Genomic DNA, 19,697 nt, shown 5'->3' with positions numbered 1-19,697 from the left:
ATTCCAATCCCGGGAGCGGAAAGACTTACCTTAGGGGGAAAAAAGGACAGGTATACACTCGCACACACACACATACCCATCCGCATATACACAGACACAAGCAGACATTTGTAAAGGCAAAGAGTTTGCCTTTTTTCCCCCTAAGGTAAGTCTTTCCGCTCCCGGGATTGGAATGACTCCTTACCCTCTCCCTTAAAACCCAAATCCTTTTGTCTTTCCCTCTCCTTCCCTCTTTCCTGACGAAGCAGCCGTTGGTTGCGAAAGCAAAATTTTTCGTGTATGTTTGTGTTTGTTTGTGTGTCTATCGACCGGCCAGCGCTTTTGTTTGGTAAGTCTCATCATCTTTGTTTTTAGATATATTTTTCCTACGTGGAATGTTTCCCTCTATTAGATATATATAAAGAAACATTCCACATGGGAAATATATATTAAAAACAAAGATTCCATAACTTACCAAACGGGAAAGCGCTGGTAGATAGACACAATAAAAAAACACACAAACACACACACAAAATTTCAGGCTTTCGCAACCAACGTTGCTTTGTCAGGAAAGAGGGAAGGAGAGGGAAAGACGAAAGGATGTGGGTTTTAAGGGAGAGGGTACGGAGTCATTCCGATCCCGGGAGCGGAAAGACTTACCTTAGGGGGAAAAAAGGACAGGTATACACTCGCGCGCACACACACACATATCCATCCACACATATACAGACACAAGCAGACATATTTAAAGGCAAAGAGTTTCGGCAGAGATGTCAGTCGAGGCGGAAGTGCAGATGAAAAGATGTTGAATGACAGGTGAGGTATGAGTGGCGGCAACTTGAAATTAGTGGAGGTTGAGGCCTGGTGGATAACGGGTTGTTGGTTGGTTGTTTCTGGGGAAGGAGACCAGACAGCATAGTCATCGGTCTCATCGAATTAGGGAAGGATGGTGAAGGAAGTCGGCCGTGCCCTTTCAGAGGAACCATCCCGGCATTTGCCTGGAGTGATTTAGGGAAATCACGGAAAACCTAAATCAGGATGGCCGGACGCGGGATTGAACCGTCGTCCTCCCGAATGCGAGTCCAGTGTCTAACCACTACGCCACCTCGCTCGGTTGGATAACGGGAAGAGAGGATACATTGAAGGGCAAGTTCCCATCTCCGGAGTTCTGATAGGTTGGTGTTAGTGGGAAGTATCCAGATAACCCGGACGGTGTAACACTGTGCCAAGATGTGCTGGCCGTGCACCAAGGCATGTTTAGCCACAGGGTGAACCTCATTACCAACAAACACTGTCTGCCTGTGTCCATTCATGCGAATGGTCATTCCCACATAGAAAGCGTCACAGTGTAGGCAGGTCAGTTGGTAAATCACGTTGGTGCTTTCACACGTGGCTCTGCCTTTGATCGTGTACACCTTCCAGGTTACAGGACTGGAGTAGGTGGTGGTGGGAGGATGCATGGGGCAGGTTTTACACTGGGGGCAGTTACAAGGGTAGGAGCAAGAGGGTAGGGAAGGTGGTTTGGGGATTTCATAGGGATGAACCAAGAGGTTAAGAAGTTTAGGTGGACGGCGGAAAGACACTCTTGGTGGAGTGGGGAGGATTTCATGAAGGATGGATCTCGTTTTGGGGCAGGATTTGATGAAGTAGTATCCCTGCTGGAGAGCCACATTCAGAGTCTGATCCAGTCCCGGGAAGTATCCTGTCACAAGTGGGGCACTTTTGGGGTTCTTCAGTGAGAGGTTCTGGGTTTGAGGGGATGAGGAAGTGGCTCTGGTTATTTGCTTCTGTACCAGGTCGGGAGGATAGTTGCAGGATGCGAAAGCTGTTTTCAGGTTGTTGGTGTAATGGTTCAGGGATTCAGGACTGGAGCAGATTCGTTTGCCACGAAGGCCTAGGCTGTAGGGAAGGGACCGTTTGATATATGAGACTTACCAAACAAAAGCGCTGGCTGGTCGATAGACACACAAACATACACACAAGATTCTAGCTTTCGCAACCAACGGCTGCTTCGTCAGGAAAGAGGGAAGGAGAGGGAAAGACGAAAGGATGTGGGTTTTAAGGGAGAGGGTAAGGAGTCATTCCAATCCTGGGAGCGGAAAGACTTACCTTAGGGGGGAAAAAAGGACGGGTATACACTCGCGCACACACACACATATCCATCCACACATACACAGACACAAGCAGACATTTGTAAAGGCAAAGAGTTTGGGCAGAGATGTCAGTCGAGGCGGAAGTAAAGAGGCAAAGATGTTGTTGAAAGACAGGTGAGGTATGAGTGACGGCAACTTGAAATTAGCGGAGGTTGAGGCCTGGCGTATTATGAGAAGAGAGGATATAGTGAAGGGCAAGTTCCCATCTCCGGAGTTCTGACAGGTTGGTGTTAGTGGGAAGTATCCAGATAACCTGGACAGTGTAACACTGTGCCAAGATGTGCTGGCCGTGCACCAAGGCATGTTTAGCCACCGGGTGATCCTCATTACCAACAAACACTGTCTGCCTGTGTCCATTCATGCGAATGGACAGTTTGTTGCTGGTCATTCCCAGATAGAATTCTTCACAGTGTAAATCACGTGGGTGCTTTGCACGTGGCTCTGCCTTTGATCGTGTACACCTTCCGGGTTACTGGACTGGAGTAGGTGGTGGTGGGAGGGTGCATGGGACAGGTTTTACACCGGGGGTGGTTACAAGAGTAGGAGCCAGAGGGTAGGGAAGGTGGTTTGGGGATTTCATAGGGATGAACTAAGAGGTTACGAAGGTTAGGTGGACGGCGGAAAGACACTCTTGGTGGAGTGGGGAGGATTTCATGAAGGATGGATCTCATTTCAGGGCAGGATTTGAGGAAGTCGTATCCCTGCTGGAGTGCCACATTCAGAACCTGATCCAGTCCCGGAAAGTATCCTGTCACAAGTGGGGCACTTTTGGGGTTCTTCTGTGGGAGGTTCTGGGTTTGAAGGGATGAGGAAGTGGCTCTGGTTATTTGCTTCTGTACCGGGTCGGGAGGGTAGTTGCGGGATGCGAAAGCTGTTTTCAGGTTGTTGGTGTAATGGTTCAGGTATTCCGGACTGGAGCAGATTCGTTTGCCATGAAGACCTAGGCTGTAGGGAAGGGACCGTTTGATGTGGAATGGGTGGCAGCTGTCATAATGGAGGTACTGTTGCTTGTTGGTGGGTTTGATGTGGACGGACGTGTGAAGCTGGCCATTGGACAGATGGAAGTTGACGTCAAGGAAAGTGGCATGGGATTTAGAGTAGGACCAGGTGAATCTGATGGAACCAAAGGAGTTGAGGTTGGAGAGGAAATTCCGGAGTTCTTCTTCACTTTGAGTCCAGCTCATGAAGATGTCATCAATAAATCTGTACCAAACTTTGGGTTTGCAGGCCTGGATAACCAAGAAGGCTTCCTCTAAGCGACCCATGAATAGGTTGGCGTATGAGGGGGCCATCCTGGTACCCATGGCTGTTCCCTTTAATTGTTGGTAGGTCTGGCCTTCAAAAGTGAAGAAGTTGTGGGTCAGGATGAAGCTGGCTAAGGTAATGAGGAAAGAGGTTTTAGGTAGGGTGGCAGGTGATCGGCGTGAAAGGAAGTGCTCCATCGCAGCGAGGCCCTGAACATGCGGAATATTTGTGTATAAGGAAGTGGCATCAATGGTTACAAGGATGGTTTCCGGGGGTAACAGACTGGGTAAGGATTCCAGGCGTTCGAGAAAGTGGTTGGTGTCTTTGATGAAGGATGGGAGACTGCATGTAATCGGTTGAAGGTGTTGATCTACGTAGGCCCAAGGTTCTGAGGATTCCTTGAAGCTCCGCCTGGACATCAGGAATGGGATTACCTTGGCAAACTTTGTATGTGGTCTTGTCTGAAAGCTGACGCAGTCCCTAGCCACATACTCCTGACGATCAAGTACCACTGTCGTGGAACCCTTGTCCGCCAGAAGAATGACAATGGAACGGTCAGCCTTCAGATCACGGATAGCTTGGGCTTCAGCAGTGGTGATGTTTGGAGTAGGATTAAGTTTTTTATGAAGGATTGAGAGGCAAGGCTGGAAGTCAGAAATTCCTGGAAGGTTTGGAGGGGGTGATTTTGAGGAAGAGGAGGTGGGTCCCGCTGTGATGGAGGATGGAACTGTTCCAGGCAGGGTTCAATTTGGATAGTGTCTTGGGGAGTTGGATCATTAGGAGTAGGATTAGGATCATTCCCCCCCCCCCCTCTCTCTATATATATATAATAGAGGGAAACATTCCACGTGGGAAAAATATATTTAAAAAGAAAGATGATGAGACTTACCAAACAAAAGCGCTGGCAGGTCGATAGACACACAAAAATCTAGCTTTCGCAACCAACGGCTGCTTCGTCAGGAAAGAGGGAAGGAGAGGGAAAGACAAAAGGATTTGGGTTTTAAGGGAGAGGGTAAGGAGTCATTCCAATCCCGGGAGCGGAAAGACTTACCTTAGGGGGAAAAAAGGACAGGTATACACTCGCGCACACACACACATATCCATCCGCATATACACCGAGGCATATTGAGAGGCAAGGCTGGAAGTCAGAAATTCCTGGAAGGTTTGGAGGGGGTGATTTTGAGGAAGAGGAGGTGGGTCCCGCTGTGATGGATACTTCCTACTAACACCAACCTATCCGAACTCCGGAGATGGGAACTTGCTCTTCAATATATCCTCTCTTCCCGTTATCCACCAGGCCTCAATCTCCACTAATTTCAAGTTGCCGCCACTCATACCTCACCTGTCATTCAACAAAATCTTTGCCTCTGCACTTCTGCCTCGACTGACATCTCTGCCCAAACTCTTTGTCTTTAAATATGTCTGCTTGTGTCTGTATATGTGTGGATGGATATGTGTGTGTGTGTGTGTGTGTGTGTGTGTGTGTGTGTGTGTGTGTGTGCGAGTGTATACCCGTCCATTTTTCCCCCTAAGGTAAGTCTTTCCACTCCCGGGACTGGAATGACTCCTTACCCTCTCCCTTAAAACCCACATCCTTTCGTCTTTCCCTCTCCTTCCCTCTTTCCTGATGAGGCAACAGTTTGTTGCGAAAGCTTGAATTTTGTGTGTATGTTTGTGTTCGTTTGTGTGTCTGTCGACCTGCCAGCACTTTCATTTGGTAAGTCACATCATCTTTGTTTTTAGGTATATATATATATATATATATATATATATATATAAATATAATTGAGGGAAATATTCCACGTGGGAAATATATATATATATATATATATATATATATATATATATATATATAATAGAGGGAAACAATATATATATATATATATATATATAACGAAGATGCTGTAACTTACCAAACGAAAGCGTTGGTATGTTGATAGTGACAATAGAAAACACACAAACACACACACAAATTTCAAGCTTTCGCAACCCAAGGTTGCTGCATCAGGAAAGAGGGAAGGAGAGGGAAAGACAAAAGGATGTGGGTTTTAAGGCGAGGGTAAGGAGTCATTCCAATCCCGGGAGTGGAAAGACTTACCTTAGGGGGAAAAAAGGACAGGTATACATTGGTGCGTGCGTGCCCACACACACACACACACACACACACACACACACACACACACACACACACATATACAGACACAGGCAGACATATATGTTTTCATGTGTGTGTGTGTGTGTGTGTGTGGTTTTTTTTTTTTTTTTTTTTGTGTATTTTTGACAAAGGCCTTGTTGGCTGAAAGCTTACTGTGTGACCGTCTTTTTGTTATGTCTATCTGCGACTCGGCATCTCTACTGTATGCTGAGTAGCAACTATTCTTTTCATAATATTGTTCCCTACCATGAGAACTCCTTACCAACCATGTTGCGAGAATGGAGCATGTTACAGCATTGCTGTCCATGATGATCACACACCCTTTTAAGAACCACGTCCCACCATTTGTAATGTCAAGGGCATCATCGTGAGTCGCAGTGACTTCAGTGGAATTATTGTTTTTTAATAAAAGTGTCATTTCTGTTCTTCTCATTACACAATTCTTTCAGTTGCCTTCTGTCCTGTGCTGTACTGTGCTGCACTGTACTGAAGCTGCTATTTCTATACGTGGTGCAAGTTTCATTGTGCTATATTAGTTATCAGTTACAGATCATGGAAAAGCTACATTCGTTCATAAGTTTTGAACACCAGCATACATCTCTGTCTTCCTTTAAAGTTACACTTATTCTTGTGTACCCAACATGTTTAACAGATCTCCTATTTCCTGTATTTATGGTAGAAATGACATGCTAATACAGCTTTAATTGCAGCATACTGTCTTACTAAACAGGGAGATGAGCCACACCATGATCAGATTGTATGCTGATTTGTGAGCATAGATCTGGTAGACATGGTGAGCCTGAGAGTGGTTTTTAAACAGTTTTCCACAGTTATCTAGGCAGATGTTATGATGGTACCCCAGTCTATGCCTCATGAACAAAACACTCAACATTTGAAATAGGAATACAAACAATGCAACATTTATGTGTTTCACAAAAATGTAGTACACTGTGTTGGTTGAGTTGCCAGCATTGCAGTTTGCTTCATACACAAAAAACAAACATTTTTTTGACAGCCATTTATTTTTACTCTTTGTTGTGATACACATTACTAGCATATATTATGCTTGTCTGTGCCCTCCAGTGGTTTGAATTGCTGACTCTTAATGCAGAGGTCCTGGAGATGTGGCGGAAAGATCTGTGCTTAAATAAATAAGTAGTGGAACTTATCAACAAAAATAATCAATTTTTGATAATATAATGTAATCGGATAGATAAAGAATCTGCTCGCCAAGTGGCAGCAGAAGAAAGCACATATAAAAGGCACGCGGGGCTCTGTCTAGGTGGACTTCTAGTTCCCTAGCTGCTCGTGGGACTGAGATGGAACCCTCGAACTTTTATTCTTCTCCTGCCAGCGGAAAGGGTGGACTGCTGGTGGGTTCTAACACCCAATCCAACAAGAGGGCTCATGTAGCCAGTCCTCCTGATTCAGGTAGTAGTAACAGAATGCATGCTGCTTCGCAGAATGTGTTTTTCATAATTAAAAGAAAAGATGGGAGTTTTGAAAAAGTTTCGCTATTTTATATACAGAAGGGCTTAGAAGGTATTGCTGGCACATTAAAATCTGTAAAGCGCTTGCGAAATGGCACCTTGTTGGTTGAAACATCTAACTTCCAGCAAGTCCAGAACCTTCAGAAGGCACAATTTCTTGGGGAGTTTGCGATAGAGACTGAATTTCACAACACCTTGAACTATAGCAAGGGTGTTGTGACTTGCAGAGATCTCGTTGACATTCCCCAAGACGAACTGAAGGCTGAATGGTCCCGGGAAGGAATTGTCGACATGCAACACATTATGAAACGGGTGGATGGTGCTCTCATAAAGACTGACTCATTTATCCTTACATTTAACAGCACCAAATTGCCAGAGCATGTGAAGGCAGGTTTCCTACGTCTCAGTGTACGGCCTTATTACCCCAACCCCATGCGGTGTTTTAAATGCCAACACTTTGGACACACTACTCTCGGCTGTAAAGGGGAAGCCACTTGCGGGAATTGTGGTAAAGCCGCCCATGAGGGAGTTGGTTGCTCCTCTCGTCCCAAGTGTGTCAACTGCTCTGGGGATCACCCTGTGTGGAGTAGGGAATGCAGAGTTTTCCTTGAGGAACGGAAGATCCAGGAACTAAAAACTACAAAACGCATCCCGTATGGTGAGGCGAAGAAAATTTACAAGTCCATACAGCCACCCATGTTCGCTGCTTCCTTTTCTTCCATTCTCAAACAACCAGTCTTGAAAACCGATGCCGCTACACAAACGGAGGTTGCTACTGTTAGCACTAGCACCTGCGATTGTCAATGTATGTGTGCTGCTGCCGTTCCTGTGAAGCCTGCTGCCCCCCCCCCCCCCCCCTCCCCCGGCCTTCTGACCAGGCCGTGGTAGCTGACATCATGGAACTTCCTGCCCCTTCCCGGGTCCAGTCTTGTGCACTGCCCAGCGCTGCTATGCCCCCTACTGCTTCTGAGGTTTTGGCTCCAATGCCACCTCAGGCCAGAACATCGAAGCCAAAGACAAAGGTGAAGACTCGCCCACTAAAGGAGACTGCAGTTATACAGTCTCCTGATGTGGATGTCATTCTCTCTGACGTCTCTCTCGACTCCTCTTCTGAGGTGATGGAGGTTGATGTCAGACTGGGGCAATCATCTCGCCACAAAACTGAGCCTCCACCTGTTGTGGGCTCTCCTCCCCGATAGAAAGTGAGGATGAAGGTACTCCCACCATGATAGATGGCTCCCATTATACAGTGGAACATGAATGGATTCCGGGCACACGTGGAGGAACTGAACCTCCTAGCACGGCAACGCCCCCTGTGCTTCTGTTTACAGGAAATGCATTTAAAACCATCTGATGCTCCTGTACTAAGGTGCTATATGTCATATCGCAAAGATGACCTGACTGGAGAAAGGGCCAAAGGCGGAGTTGCTGTGTTTGTCAATAATGACCACCACTCCTCTGCTCGCCCCCTGGATACTGACCTGCAAGCAGTTGCAGTTGAAATTCATTCACCTCGGAGGCTTACCATTTGCTCCATTTATTTACCCCCTCTGGATGCAATGACCTTAAACGCTCTCACAGATCTTATCGACCAACTCCCCCACCCATTTCTCCTCCTGGGAGACTTCAATGCCCATCATGTCCTGTGGGGCTCCACTTCTCTTTGCGCTCGAGGTCGAATTTTGGAGAGCCTCCTAACATCTCAAGTGTTGTGCATCCTCAACACAGGTACTCAGACTCATTTCTCTACTGCTACAGGGTCATTCTCAGCCATTGACCTATCTTTCTGCTCTCCAACCCTCACCGACTCTGTTCACTGGGAGGTCATTGACGACCTTCATTCCAGCGATCACTTCCCTATCTGCATTCATCTCCTGGATGGTGTATTGCTGGAGCAGCGGCCACCATCGTGGATGATTGGCAGGGCTAACTGGCCACTGTTCACTCAGTTGGTTGTCTTTGACCGCCACAATAACGTACAGGAATGGTTGGATCACATCACGCTTGTGGTCCATCATGCTGCTGACCTGTCCATACCACAGTCTTCTGGCACTCTTAAGCGGCACCTTGTGCCTTGGTGGACAGAAGAGTGCCGTTCAGCCATCCGGGACAGGCGTGTGGCTCTTCGCCAATTTAAATGCCGTCCAACAGCGGTCAATCATACCGCCTTTCGAATCGCGAGAGCCAGGCCACGCCGTGTCATTAAAGAGAGCAAGAAAAGGTCATGGCAGGAGTTCCTGGACTCCATCAGCCGTTCCACTTGTTCCACAAGAGTATGGGAAGCCATCCGGAGGATTTCCGGTAAACATAGCCATTTACCAATAGCTGCTGTCCTGAACCAGGGATGCCTCCAAACAACACCCAGAGCCATTGCTCAGACGCTGGCAGAGCATTTTGCACAAAGTACTGCCACTGCAAATCAGGATCCAGCGTTTCGTCACTATCGTGCGACTGTTGAAAGAGCGACCTTGGACTTTCGGTCGAACAGTTCTGAGGCCTACAATTCCCCTTTCTCCATGTGGGAACTTGAATCGGCACTTACTGAGACTTCTGACACTGCACCAGGTTACGACCGCATCCGGTACTCCATTCTTCGACATCTGCCAGCGGCGTCAAAGGAAATCCTCCTTGAATGTTTTAATCTCATATGGCAGACAGGAGTGTTCCCCACCTCGTGGAGGGAGGCAATCCTCATCCCTCTCCTCAAACCAGGAAAGGACCGCACATGTCCCGGTAGTTATCGTAGTATCGCCTTGACAAGCTGTGTCAGAAAGACCCTGGAACGGATGGTTAACCGGCGTCTGGTCTGGCTGTTAGAGACCAGACAGCTCCTTAGCTGCTTTCAGTGTGGATTCCGAAAATTTCGGTCCACGGTCGACAACCTGACCCTCCTAGAGGCGGCTATTCAGCAGGCTTTCCTCCGTCAGCATCACTGTATCGGTATCTTCTTTGATATCAGTAAGGCATATGATACTACTTGGAGACACTGTATTCTTGCACAAATGCATCAATGGGGCTTTCGTGGCCGCCTCCCCATTTTCATTCGGTCTTTCCTGTCTCAGCGGTTTTTTCGGACCTGCGTTGGTAACACACTGTCTGATCGCTTTGAGCAAGAGAACGGTGTCCCCCAGGGCAGTGTTTTAAGCGTTACCCTCTTTGCCATAGCCATCAACAGTATAACGTCTACAGTGAGGAGTCCAGTACAATGCTCCTTATTTGTGGACGACTTTGCTGTTTTCTGTTCCTCCTCCAGTGTTGCAACCGTGAGCTGTCAGTTGCAGCTAACAGTGCGGCGGTTAGAGGAGTGGGCTGCAAAGACGGGTTTTCGGTTTTCTGCCGATAAGTGTGTTTGTGTTCATTTTAATCGTTCTCATCATCATTTTACTTTGCCTGCCTTGCATATGGGGGATACTGTCCTACATTTTAGAGACACGGTGCGATTTATGGGCCTAATTTTTGACTCCAGTTTGTCATGGCTGCCACACATACGTGACTTGAAAGCCAGAACGCTGAAGGCACTGAACATTCTCAAGTGCCTCAGCCACAGGTCTTGGGTCGCGGACAGGGCGCGTCTCCTTCAGTTTTATGGAGCTTTTGTGTGTTCACGGCTGGACTATGGCTGCACAGTATATGGGTCAGCGAGGCCATCTTGTTTGCGGATCTTTGATGCTGTTCACCATGCTGGGAGCCGACTGGCCACGGGTGTTTATTGGACCAGTCCCGCACCCAGCCTCTGTGCTGAGTGTGGCGAACCGCCACCATCCGGCAGCAGCTCCTGCTGGTGAGCCAGGCTTGTAAGTTTCTTGCAGCTCCCAGCTCGCCTGCTCACCGTCTTGTTGCCCATCCACCTCTGGACCGCTTTTTTCCCGCCGTCCCCGGCCTACGTTGCCGTTTGGGATCCGTGTGCAACGTGTACTAGAGTCCCTCGGTGTGGAGTCTGTACAACCCCAAATCCAAGGTTTTAACCGCCTACCGGCCTGGTTACTGAAGAGGCCCAGAGTGATTTTAGATTTATTGCAGTACAAGAGAGATTGCACTCATGCCACAGTTTTTAATGCAGCATTTTCTGCCATTTTATCTGAGCACCACGACTATGTAGCTGTTTTTACAGATGGGTGGAAACAAGGGGATTCTGTTGGTTGCTCAGTTGTTTTTCCATATCGTGTCCTCAAGGTCCGACTGCCTCAGACTTTTACTGTCTTTGATGCAGAATTGTTTGCGATCTTGCGGGCACTGGAGCACATGAGACATTCTTCCTCTCCTAAATTTCTTTTCTGTTCTGATTCACTCAGTGCCCTTCACTCATTGCAACGTTTGTATCTGGCAGACAAAATTGTCCAGACTATCCAGGATTCCCTCCTCTGACTACAGCGACTGGGGAAGGTTGTAGCTTTCTGCTGGGTTCCGGGGCATGTCGGCATAGCTGGGAATGAAAGGGCAGATCTCGCAGCCAAGGAGGCGTGTCTCGCCCCACAAGTATCTCAGTGTGCTATCCCCTTGCACACACTCACCTCGCTGTTGAGCTCACGGGTCATGCGTCGGTGGGAGGATGAGTGGCTGGAAGTGACTGACAATAAGCTCCGTATAGTCAAGCCCACAACGCGTGTGTTGTGTACTTCCTTTCAGCCCCATCGACGGGACGAGGTTCTCCTCACTCGGCTTCGAATAGGCCACAGCCCTATGACGCATGGCTTCCTTCTCTGGCAAGAGGACCCTCCAATGTGTGGTGCTTGCGGCGTCCAGGTCACTGTGCGCCACGTTTTATTGGATTGCGTTTTATTTTCTGACCAGCGGGTCGCAGCTGACTTGCCAGCGGACCTGCCATCTCTTTTAGGCAACACTCGGACGAATGTGGTTAAAGTTTTAAAGTTCTGTGCCCTGTCAAATGTTTTTACAAAGATTTTAGGGAGAGGATTTTAATTTACTCACTGTGTGACAAGCTCGCCCATATTTTATGTAAGTGGCCAGCCAATAACAATTTCCTGTGACATTCTTGTTGCTATGTTTCCCCTTTCCTTAGGTTTTACTTTCTTATGTAGCATTTTCCTTCTTTTCCTGCTTTCTTTGAGTGTGTGCTTTAGTTTTATTAGGTCTGTCCACATTCGTTCCTTTTAATGTGTGTCAGGGCGCTGATGACCTTGATGTTGAGCGCCCATAAGCCCCAACACACCACCACCACGCACCGCCACATATAAAAGGTATTACAGTATGGAAGCTTTTGGAGACAGTGGCTCCTTCTTCTGGCATAATAGTTGAATTGTAAGGAAGAGGGGTGAAGGAAAAGGACTGATGAGGTTTAGGAAAGAGGGTAGAATTCAGAAAAGTCACCAAAACTACGGTCAAGGGAGACTTAGTAGAGGAGATGAGAAATAAAGACTTATTGTTGGGAACTGCATCAGATGAGATTTGAAAACCCGACAACGCACAATATCCTGTTGCAGAGCATGCTCTACAATATGACGCTCATGAATTCGGTGTCTGTTTCATCATATGCCATATGGATTCCACAGACACCACCGAGCGGGGTGGCGCAGTGGTTAGACACTGGACTCGCATTTGGGAGGACGACGGTTCAATCCCGCGTCCGGCCGTCCTGATTTAGGTTTTCCGTGATTTCCCTAAATCACTGCAGGCAAATGCCGGGATGGTTCCTCTGAAAGGCCACGGCCGACTTCCTTCCCAATCCTTCCGTAATCCGATGAGACCGATGACCACGCTGTCTGGTCTCCTTCCCCAAACCAACCAAGCAACCAACCACAGACACCAGGTTTTCAGACCTCTGCAGGTGGGAACTGGTGCTACGAGATGGCCTTGGTTCTCTTCACCCATGTGACCTTAATTTACATTTCTTCACAATAACTATGCCTTTCTTCACTCTCTTTTAGTTTTTTCTCCTCTGTCACATGCAGTTCACTTAGCTTTTTGTTCTTCTTAACTTGTGCATGATGCTTTAACAGTAATCTCTGTCTTGTATATTACCCTACCTTCCTCCTGTAAGTTCTCAGGTTTTTAAATCTTGTCTGACACAGTCTCCATCAATTGCCTTGTCATCTCATCCTGTTCTGTAAGTCTCCCCTGACCTGGGGTTCTGTTTAACTTTTCTGAACTCTACCCCTTTTCCTAAACCTTAGCAGTCCTTTTCCTTCACCCCACTTCCTTCCCCTTCAACCCCTCTGCCAGAAGAAAGAGCCCCGGACTTTGAAAGCTTGCATACTGTAATATCTTTTATATGTGTGTTCTCCTACTGCCACTGGTTGTAGATTTGTCATCTGTCCAATTACATTATAGTGTAAATGGGCAGATAAAAAAATCTGCTTACCAAGTGGTGGCAGGGGAACACACACACAAAAGGATTTCACTTTCACATGCTTTTGGAGCCGGTGGCTCCTTCTTTTGGTGGAAGAGTTGAAGGGTAAAGAAGAAGGGTGAAGGAAAAGGAACGGAGAGGTTTAGGGATAGGGGTATAGTTTGGAAAAGTCACCCTGAACCCCGGGTCAAGGGAGAGTTGCCAGACGGGATGAGAATGAAAGACTAATTGTTGGGGACTGCACTGGATGATATTTGACAACCTGAGAGCTTAAAGGTGGAAGACAGGGTAATGTGCAAGACAGAGATTACTACTAAAACATCGTGCACGAGTTAATAAAAGTGGAAAGATAAGTGCATTGCATGTAACAGAAGTCAGAAAATGAAAAATGTATAAAACTGAAATGGAGTGAAGAAAGGAGTAGTTACTGTGAATAAATGCTGGGACAGAAGGAATTAACATAAATTAAGGCCAGGTGGGTGGTGAGAACCAAGGACATGTTGTAATGCTAGTTCCCACCTGCAGTGTTCTGAGAAACTGGTGTTTGGGGGAATAATCCAGATGGTGTGTGTAGTGAAAGAGGCACTGAGGTAATGACTGTCATGTTAAACAGCATGCTCTGCAATAGTATATTGTGTGTTGCCTGTAGAAATCCTCTGCCTACGCCCATTCATCCTGACTGATCACTAGGTGATAGTCATGCTGATGTAAAAGGCTGAATAGTGTTAACATAACATTTGGTATATGACATGTGTCATTTCACAGGTGTCTCTCTCTTTGAGAGTGTATGCTTTGCCATTTAAAAGGCTGGAATATGTGGTGGTAGTAGGGTGCATAGAGCAAGTCTTGCACTGGGGACTGTCACAGGGGTAGGAGTCATATGGTAGGGAGATGAGTGCAGAAGGAAGAATTACATTATAAGTAGTGTAACTGATGCACAAGACACTAAACTTATATCAAATGAGTAGACTTACATAAGGCTGGAAGCCATACAATATTTGTTTTATTTTTTAGCTTACATTGTAAATATGTGTTGTACTGAATGAGGACTGATTCGCAAAGACAAAGGAATTTGCTGGTTCCATTTGTCATTCGGTTTTTATAAGAGTTTCAGTTGTTATTGTTAGTATTTGCAAAATTAATAATGACACTTTATTCTTTAGGTCTCATATGAAGAGTTTAAGCTGCAGTTTGCTCAAATGTATGAACATTATGAAAGGCAGAGATCAGACAACATCACAGATCCAGCTGTGCGCCAGCAGAGACCTATTAGCACAATCTCTGGCTGGGACCAGCAGCATCACATTGTTAATGGCTACCACCACAGTCACCCGACAGTCTCCAGTTGGCAGTCCTCAGCAGACAATAAGGACATGGCTCCTGTGTGCAGCTGTGGTCTGGGATCACCAGAGCATGAGGATACTGCCAAGTGTGGCAGTGAAGATGATAAGCAGCCAAGTGACATGCTTTCCATAGGTTCAAGTACATGCAATCTCTATAGTGATGTATGCAAAGCGGAATCATCATCACTCAACATTGATGACAACCACAACTCTGATACAGATAGACCAAAGTTTGAAGCTGGTGACAGACTAGAAGAAAGTTCTCCAACACCACAAATGGAAGGCTCATCCCAACCCACTGTAACAACAGAGGGTAGCTCAGAAGAAGCCCTCGTGTCTCCGGTTTCTGGTACAGACGGTGCAAGTGTAGACTTAGATGTATACAAGGGTGATGAAGAGACCTCAATAGAAGGAATCAGTGGCAGTTGTGAGGATAGTGGTGTTGTTGAAGGTTCTTATAGTGAGGGTGCTGCTAAAGATGTTTCAGATGCGTGTGAGACAGCTCGTGATGAAAATGAGAAGGTTTTACTTTCTGAAAGCAGAGAAGAAAGTACTGAAAGCAGTGTAACAGAGAATGTGGTGAGTGGTGTAGATGTAGTAGAAAGTGTTAGTAAAGATATTGCTCAAAAACCTGAGGGAGAAAGTACTGCACAAGTGTTTGAATTAGATTCTTCCCATCTTAGTTCATTAGAGGCAGATACTAGTTTTGATGAATTAGTGGAAACTAAAAATGAAATCCTCAAGAAAGAGTCAGATGTTTTAGAGTTTGTTAGCAGGGAGATGACAGTACAAGTTGAAAGGGAAGTTATTGACAGTGACACATCGGAAGCGTACTTGACACCGACTGACACTACTGATGTGACCAGTGAGAAGAAAGATAATGAAGGTGAAGAATCAGAAGAGCGACTTCAAGAGCCAAAAGATAAGAATGTGGATTTGGAAGCAAAAAGTGACGTAGAGGGAAGAGTTGTGACAGATGAAAGTGTTTTAGTAGTGGTTGATAAAGATAGTGCAGATTTTTCTCCTCTGCGTGAGGAAGACAGGTATCAGGATGATGTTTCTTGTGCTGCAGACAGTGAGAGAGACCAAGAAAATAGTGCTGTCAGTAGTGTAGGTGCCATTGTGATTCCTAGTGTAGAATCTGAACCATGCACTCACAGTGAAAGTGAAGAACGGGTGCTCAGTGAAAGTGAAAGAACAGATTTCTTAAAATCTGAAGTGACGGACTTTCCAGCTAGTGACATAAGCTGTCAAAAAGCTGAGGTAGATGATGTAAAAGTGACTGCTGCGTCTGACAGCTTAAATAATAATTGTGATACGTTATCTCAGAATTCTTCTCAGGTGCCAAATATTGTTGAAAGTGAGTCTAATGAGAATGGTGATGAAAATAAGGCCTTTAGAACTGTAGATTGTGAGGTAAGTGATAGGACTACTATTACAGTGGAAAGTGAAATAGTGCCTCCGCAATCGAGCGAAGAAATTTCTGTAAATAATACCTCAGATGTACCTGCATCCACTGCTGAAACGAAAGACAGTATGGCTCGTGAACAGGTTGGAGACACTGTGTGCACTACTGCAATCCCTACTTATCAAGCATCACCTCAAAAGCGGCCACACAGCTCTTCGACTTCGACACAAGTGGATCCAGTTCATTTTGGTATGTTGTTTAAATGCTGTTTATTCACTCAAAATACTGTTATATATATCATTAAAATATCTCATTAGTTCCATTTTTTGTGTTTTGCCTTCATTATCTTTCTTACAGAAACAAAACGAACAAAACCATCACCAGTGCCTCAAAATTCCTCTCGCCCCATGTTTAGTCCTGGGCCAACGAGACCACCTTTTAGAATACCAGAATTCAAGTGGTCTTATATCCATCAGCGTTTGCTATCTGATGTCCTTTTTTCTCTAGAGACTGATATTCAGGTTTGGAGAAGGTAAGTTCTGGCACTTGGATGCCTCTGGTAATAGAACTTGAAGTTCGATATCTTCTTTGTGGTTCTTTATTGTTCTTGTTGGTATTTTTTGTTATTATTACTTTTTTTATTACTGGTTGTTACTTCTGTTACCAGTCATCTATGTTGGATCTGAAAAGCTATTATTTTTATCATTTTTTTAATTTTCAGTAGTCAGAGTAAATTAATTGGACATAGTAAGTTGTAAAATGTCTTTTATTAAAGATGTAGGGTACCACAAATAGACTATTGTCAAAATAGGAAGTAGCATAATATTTAGTTTATAGTAAATATTGGTGTACTTTCTGATGAAGACAACAGCAATTTCATTATTATAATTTCCTGTTCCTTACTAATCATGGTTGCACAAATTGGTGTTTCAGACATTTACAAATTAAGCAAACCTTAATAATAGTACAGAAATTCAGAATTTATAAAAATTAACTATTTTTAAATGGTGGAAACAAAACTCCTCCCAGGGTGAATTTGAAATTGACCAGGTTGCCATCTCCAGTTATTTTAATTATCAAGAAAACTAGAACATTAGAGTCAAGAGAGGAATAGAAGCTGATTCAGATCACTATCCAACTGAAATGCACATGTGATTTATTCCAAAACACACAGTATGACTAACAGAATTAATAACAAAACTTTGAAGGAAAAATAATCTGATATTCAAAGATGCTGGAGAAAGTGAATACTGATGCCAAAAATTGTGCAGAAATTGTTAACCATATTACATTTGAAATAGCTCCATAGAACAAGCAAAGAAAGCACAGATGGTGGAATAGTAAATGTGAAGAAGCACTTTGATGTAAAAAAAAGGAAGCTGGGAACAGCTCATATAACAGGAAAACAAGGAGTAAGTGGAAAATCTATCAATTGGAGAAGAAGCAAGCAGATAAAATTATTAGGGCAGAAAAGGTGTGCTTTGAAAAGGAGCAATGTAAAACTATAGAATAACATTTAAAAAGATATAATACAAGAGACTGTTACAAAACATTCAAGGACGGTGTGTCTGGGTACATTCTGGAATTGCTATGTTTGAGGGAAGAAAATGGAAAACTCACACTTAAGAACGAATAAAACTGTAAGCTATTGGCAGCACATTTTGAAAAGCTACTGAACGGTGGCTCTGTGTGTGTGTGTGTGTGTGTGTGTGTGTGTGTGTGTGTGTTTGTGTTTTTTTTTTTTTCTTTCTGTTTCCAAAGAATGACCTTTTTGTCAGAAACTTTAACATGTTAACAGTCCTTTCATCATGCCTGTTTGCAACTCAGTGCTACCTCTACCTCTACGTGATGAGGAGCAGTCTATCCTTTTCATAGTATTGTAGGAAAGTTCTGATAGAATATAAATAGTTTTTTAGTTTAAGAGATAGTTTTTTAGTTTAAGAGAGCACTAACTGAAAAGCAGAAGTATTGAGTCAATGATGGTCACATAAAAAGAAAGAAAACTTGCTAGCTTTCTGAGTAAAAATCAAACACCAATATCTTTCTGTGCGAGATCTGATTTCCCTTATTTTACTATGATGATCGTTTCTCCCTTTGTAGGCTGGCATCAACAAAATATTTTCACATTCTGAGGAGAAAGTTGGTGATGGAAATTTCGTGAGAAGATTCCGCTGCACCGAAAAACGCCTTTGTTTTAATTATGTCCACAACAAATCCTGTATCATTTCAGTGACAGTCTCTTCCTTATTTCATGCTAATACAAAATGTGCTGCCCTTCTTTGAACTTTCTCAGTCTGCTTTGTCAGTCCTATATGGTAAGGATCCCACATTGCGCAGCAGTATTCTAAAAGAAGATAGACAAGCATAGTGTAGGCAGTCTCTTTAGTAGTTCTTTACATTTTCCAAGTTTCCTGCTGATATAATGCAGTCTTTAGTTAGCCTTCCACAAATCATTTTCTGTGTGTTTCTTCCAATTTAAGTTGTTCGTAATTGTAATTCCTTGGTGTTTGGTTGAATTTACGGCCTTTAGATTCGACTGATTCATTGTTTATCGAAGTTTAACAGATTCCTTTTAGCATCCATGTGAATGACCTCACACTTTTCGTTATTTGGGGTAATTGCCAATTTTTGCACCCTACAGATATCTTTTCTAAATCATTTTGCAACTTGTTTTGATCTTCTGACGAATTTACTAGTCAATACAGGGCAGAATCATCTGCAAAAAAACTAAGATGTCTGCTCAGATTGTCTCCTAAGTTGTTTATACTGATACGGAACAGCAAAGGAACTATAAAACTACCTTGTGGAAAGCCAGAAACCACTTCTGTTTTACTTGATGACTTTCTGTCAGTTACTACAAACTGTGACCTCTCTGGCAGGAAGTCACAAATCCAGTCACGTAACTGAGATGATATTCCATAAGCACACAGTTTCACTACAAGCCATTGGTGTCGTACAGTGTCGAAAGCCTTCCGAAAATCTAGAAATATGGAATCAATTTGAAATCTGTGAGTGTGTGTAAAGAGCTAATTGTGTTTCACAAGTAAGATGTTTTCTAGATCTGTGTTGACTGTGTGTCAGTAGACCATTCTCTTCAAGGTAATGCATAATATTAGAATACAATATATGTTCCAAAATCCTGATATGGGCCTGTAATTTAGTGGTTTACGCCTACTACCCTTCTTGAATATTGGTGTGATCTGTGCAGCTTTCCAATCTTTGGGTATGGATCTTTTGTTGAGCAAATGGTTGTATACAATTGTTAAGTATGGAGCTATTGTATCAGCATACTCTGAAAGGAACCTAACTGGTATACAGTCTGGACCAGAAGACTTGCTTTTGTTGAGTGATTTAAGTTGCTTCACTACTCCGAGGATATTTACTTGTACGTTGCTCATATTTGCAGCTGTTCTTGATTCGAATTCTGGGATATTTACTTCGTCTTCTTTGGTGAAGGAATTTCGAAAGGCTGTGGTTACTAACTCTGCTTTGGTAGCACTGTTGTCAATAATATTTCCACAGCTACCACACAAAAAGGCATTGATTTTGTCTTGCCACTAACATACTTCACACACAACCAGAATCTCTTTGTGTACCAAGGAGGATCAGCTTTAACG

The 19,697-nt window shown here is 44.5% G+C and overlaps 1 protein-coding gene across 1 annotated transcript in view; it reads left to right on the top strand.

Annotated features, from left to right (window-relative positions):
- LOC126095706 (neurobeachin-like) overlaps nt 1–19,697 on the top strand; it is a 794,263-nt gene that overhangs the window by 555,243 nt on the left and 219,323 nt on the right. The window contains exons 20-21 of the mRNA XM_049910457.1: nt 14,493–16,329; nt 16,438–16,612. Coding sequence (XP_049766414.1) covers nt 14,493–16,329; nt 16,438–16,612 — 2,012 coding nt within the window. The remainder of the gene's footprint in view (nt 1–14,492; nt 16,330–16,437; nt 16,613–19,697) is intronic.

This window comes from Schistocerca cancellata, chromosome 8, assembly GCF_023864275.1.
Source record: "Schistocerca cancellata isolate TAMUIC-IGC-003103 chromosome 8, iqSchCanc2.1, whole genome shotgun sequence".
NCBI lineage: Eukaryota > Metazoa > Arthropoda > Insecta > Orthoptera > Acrididae > Schistocerca > Schistocerca cancellata.
Note: the sequence above shows the minus strand (reverse complement) of the source record. Positions and strands in the feature narration are given on the sequence as shown.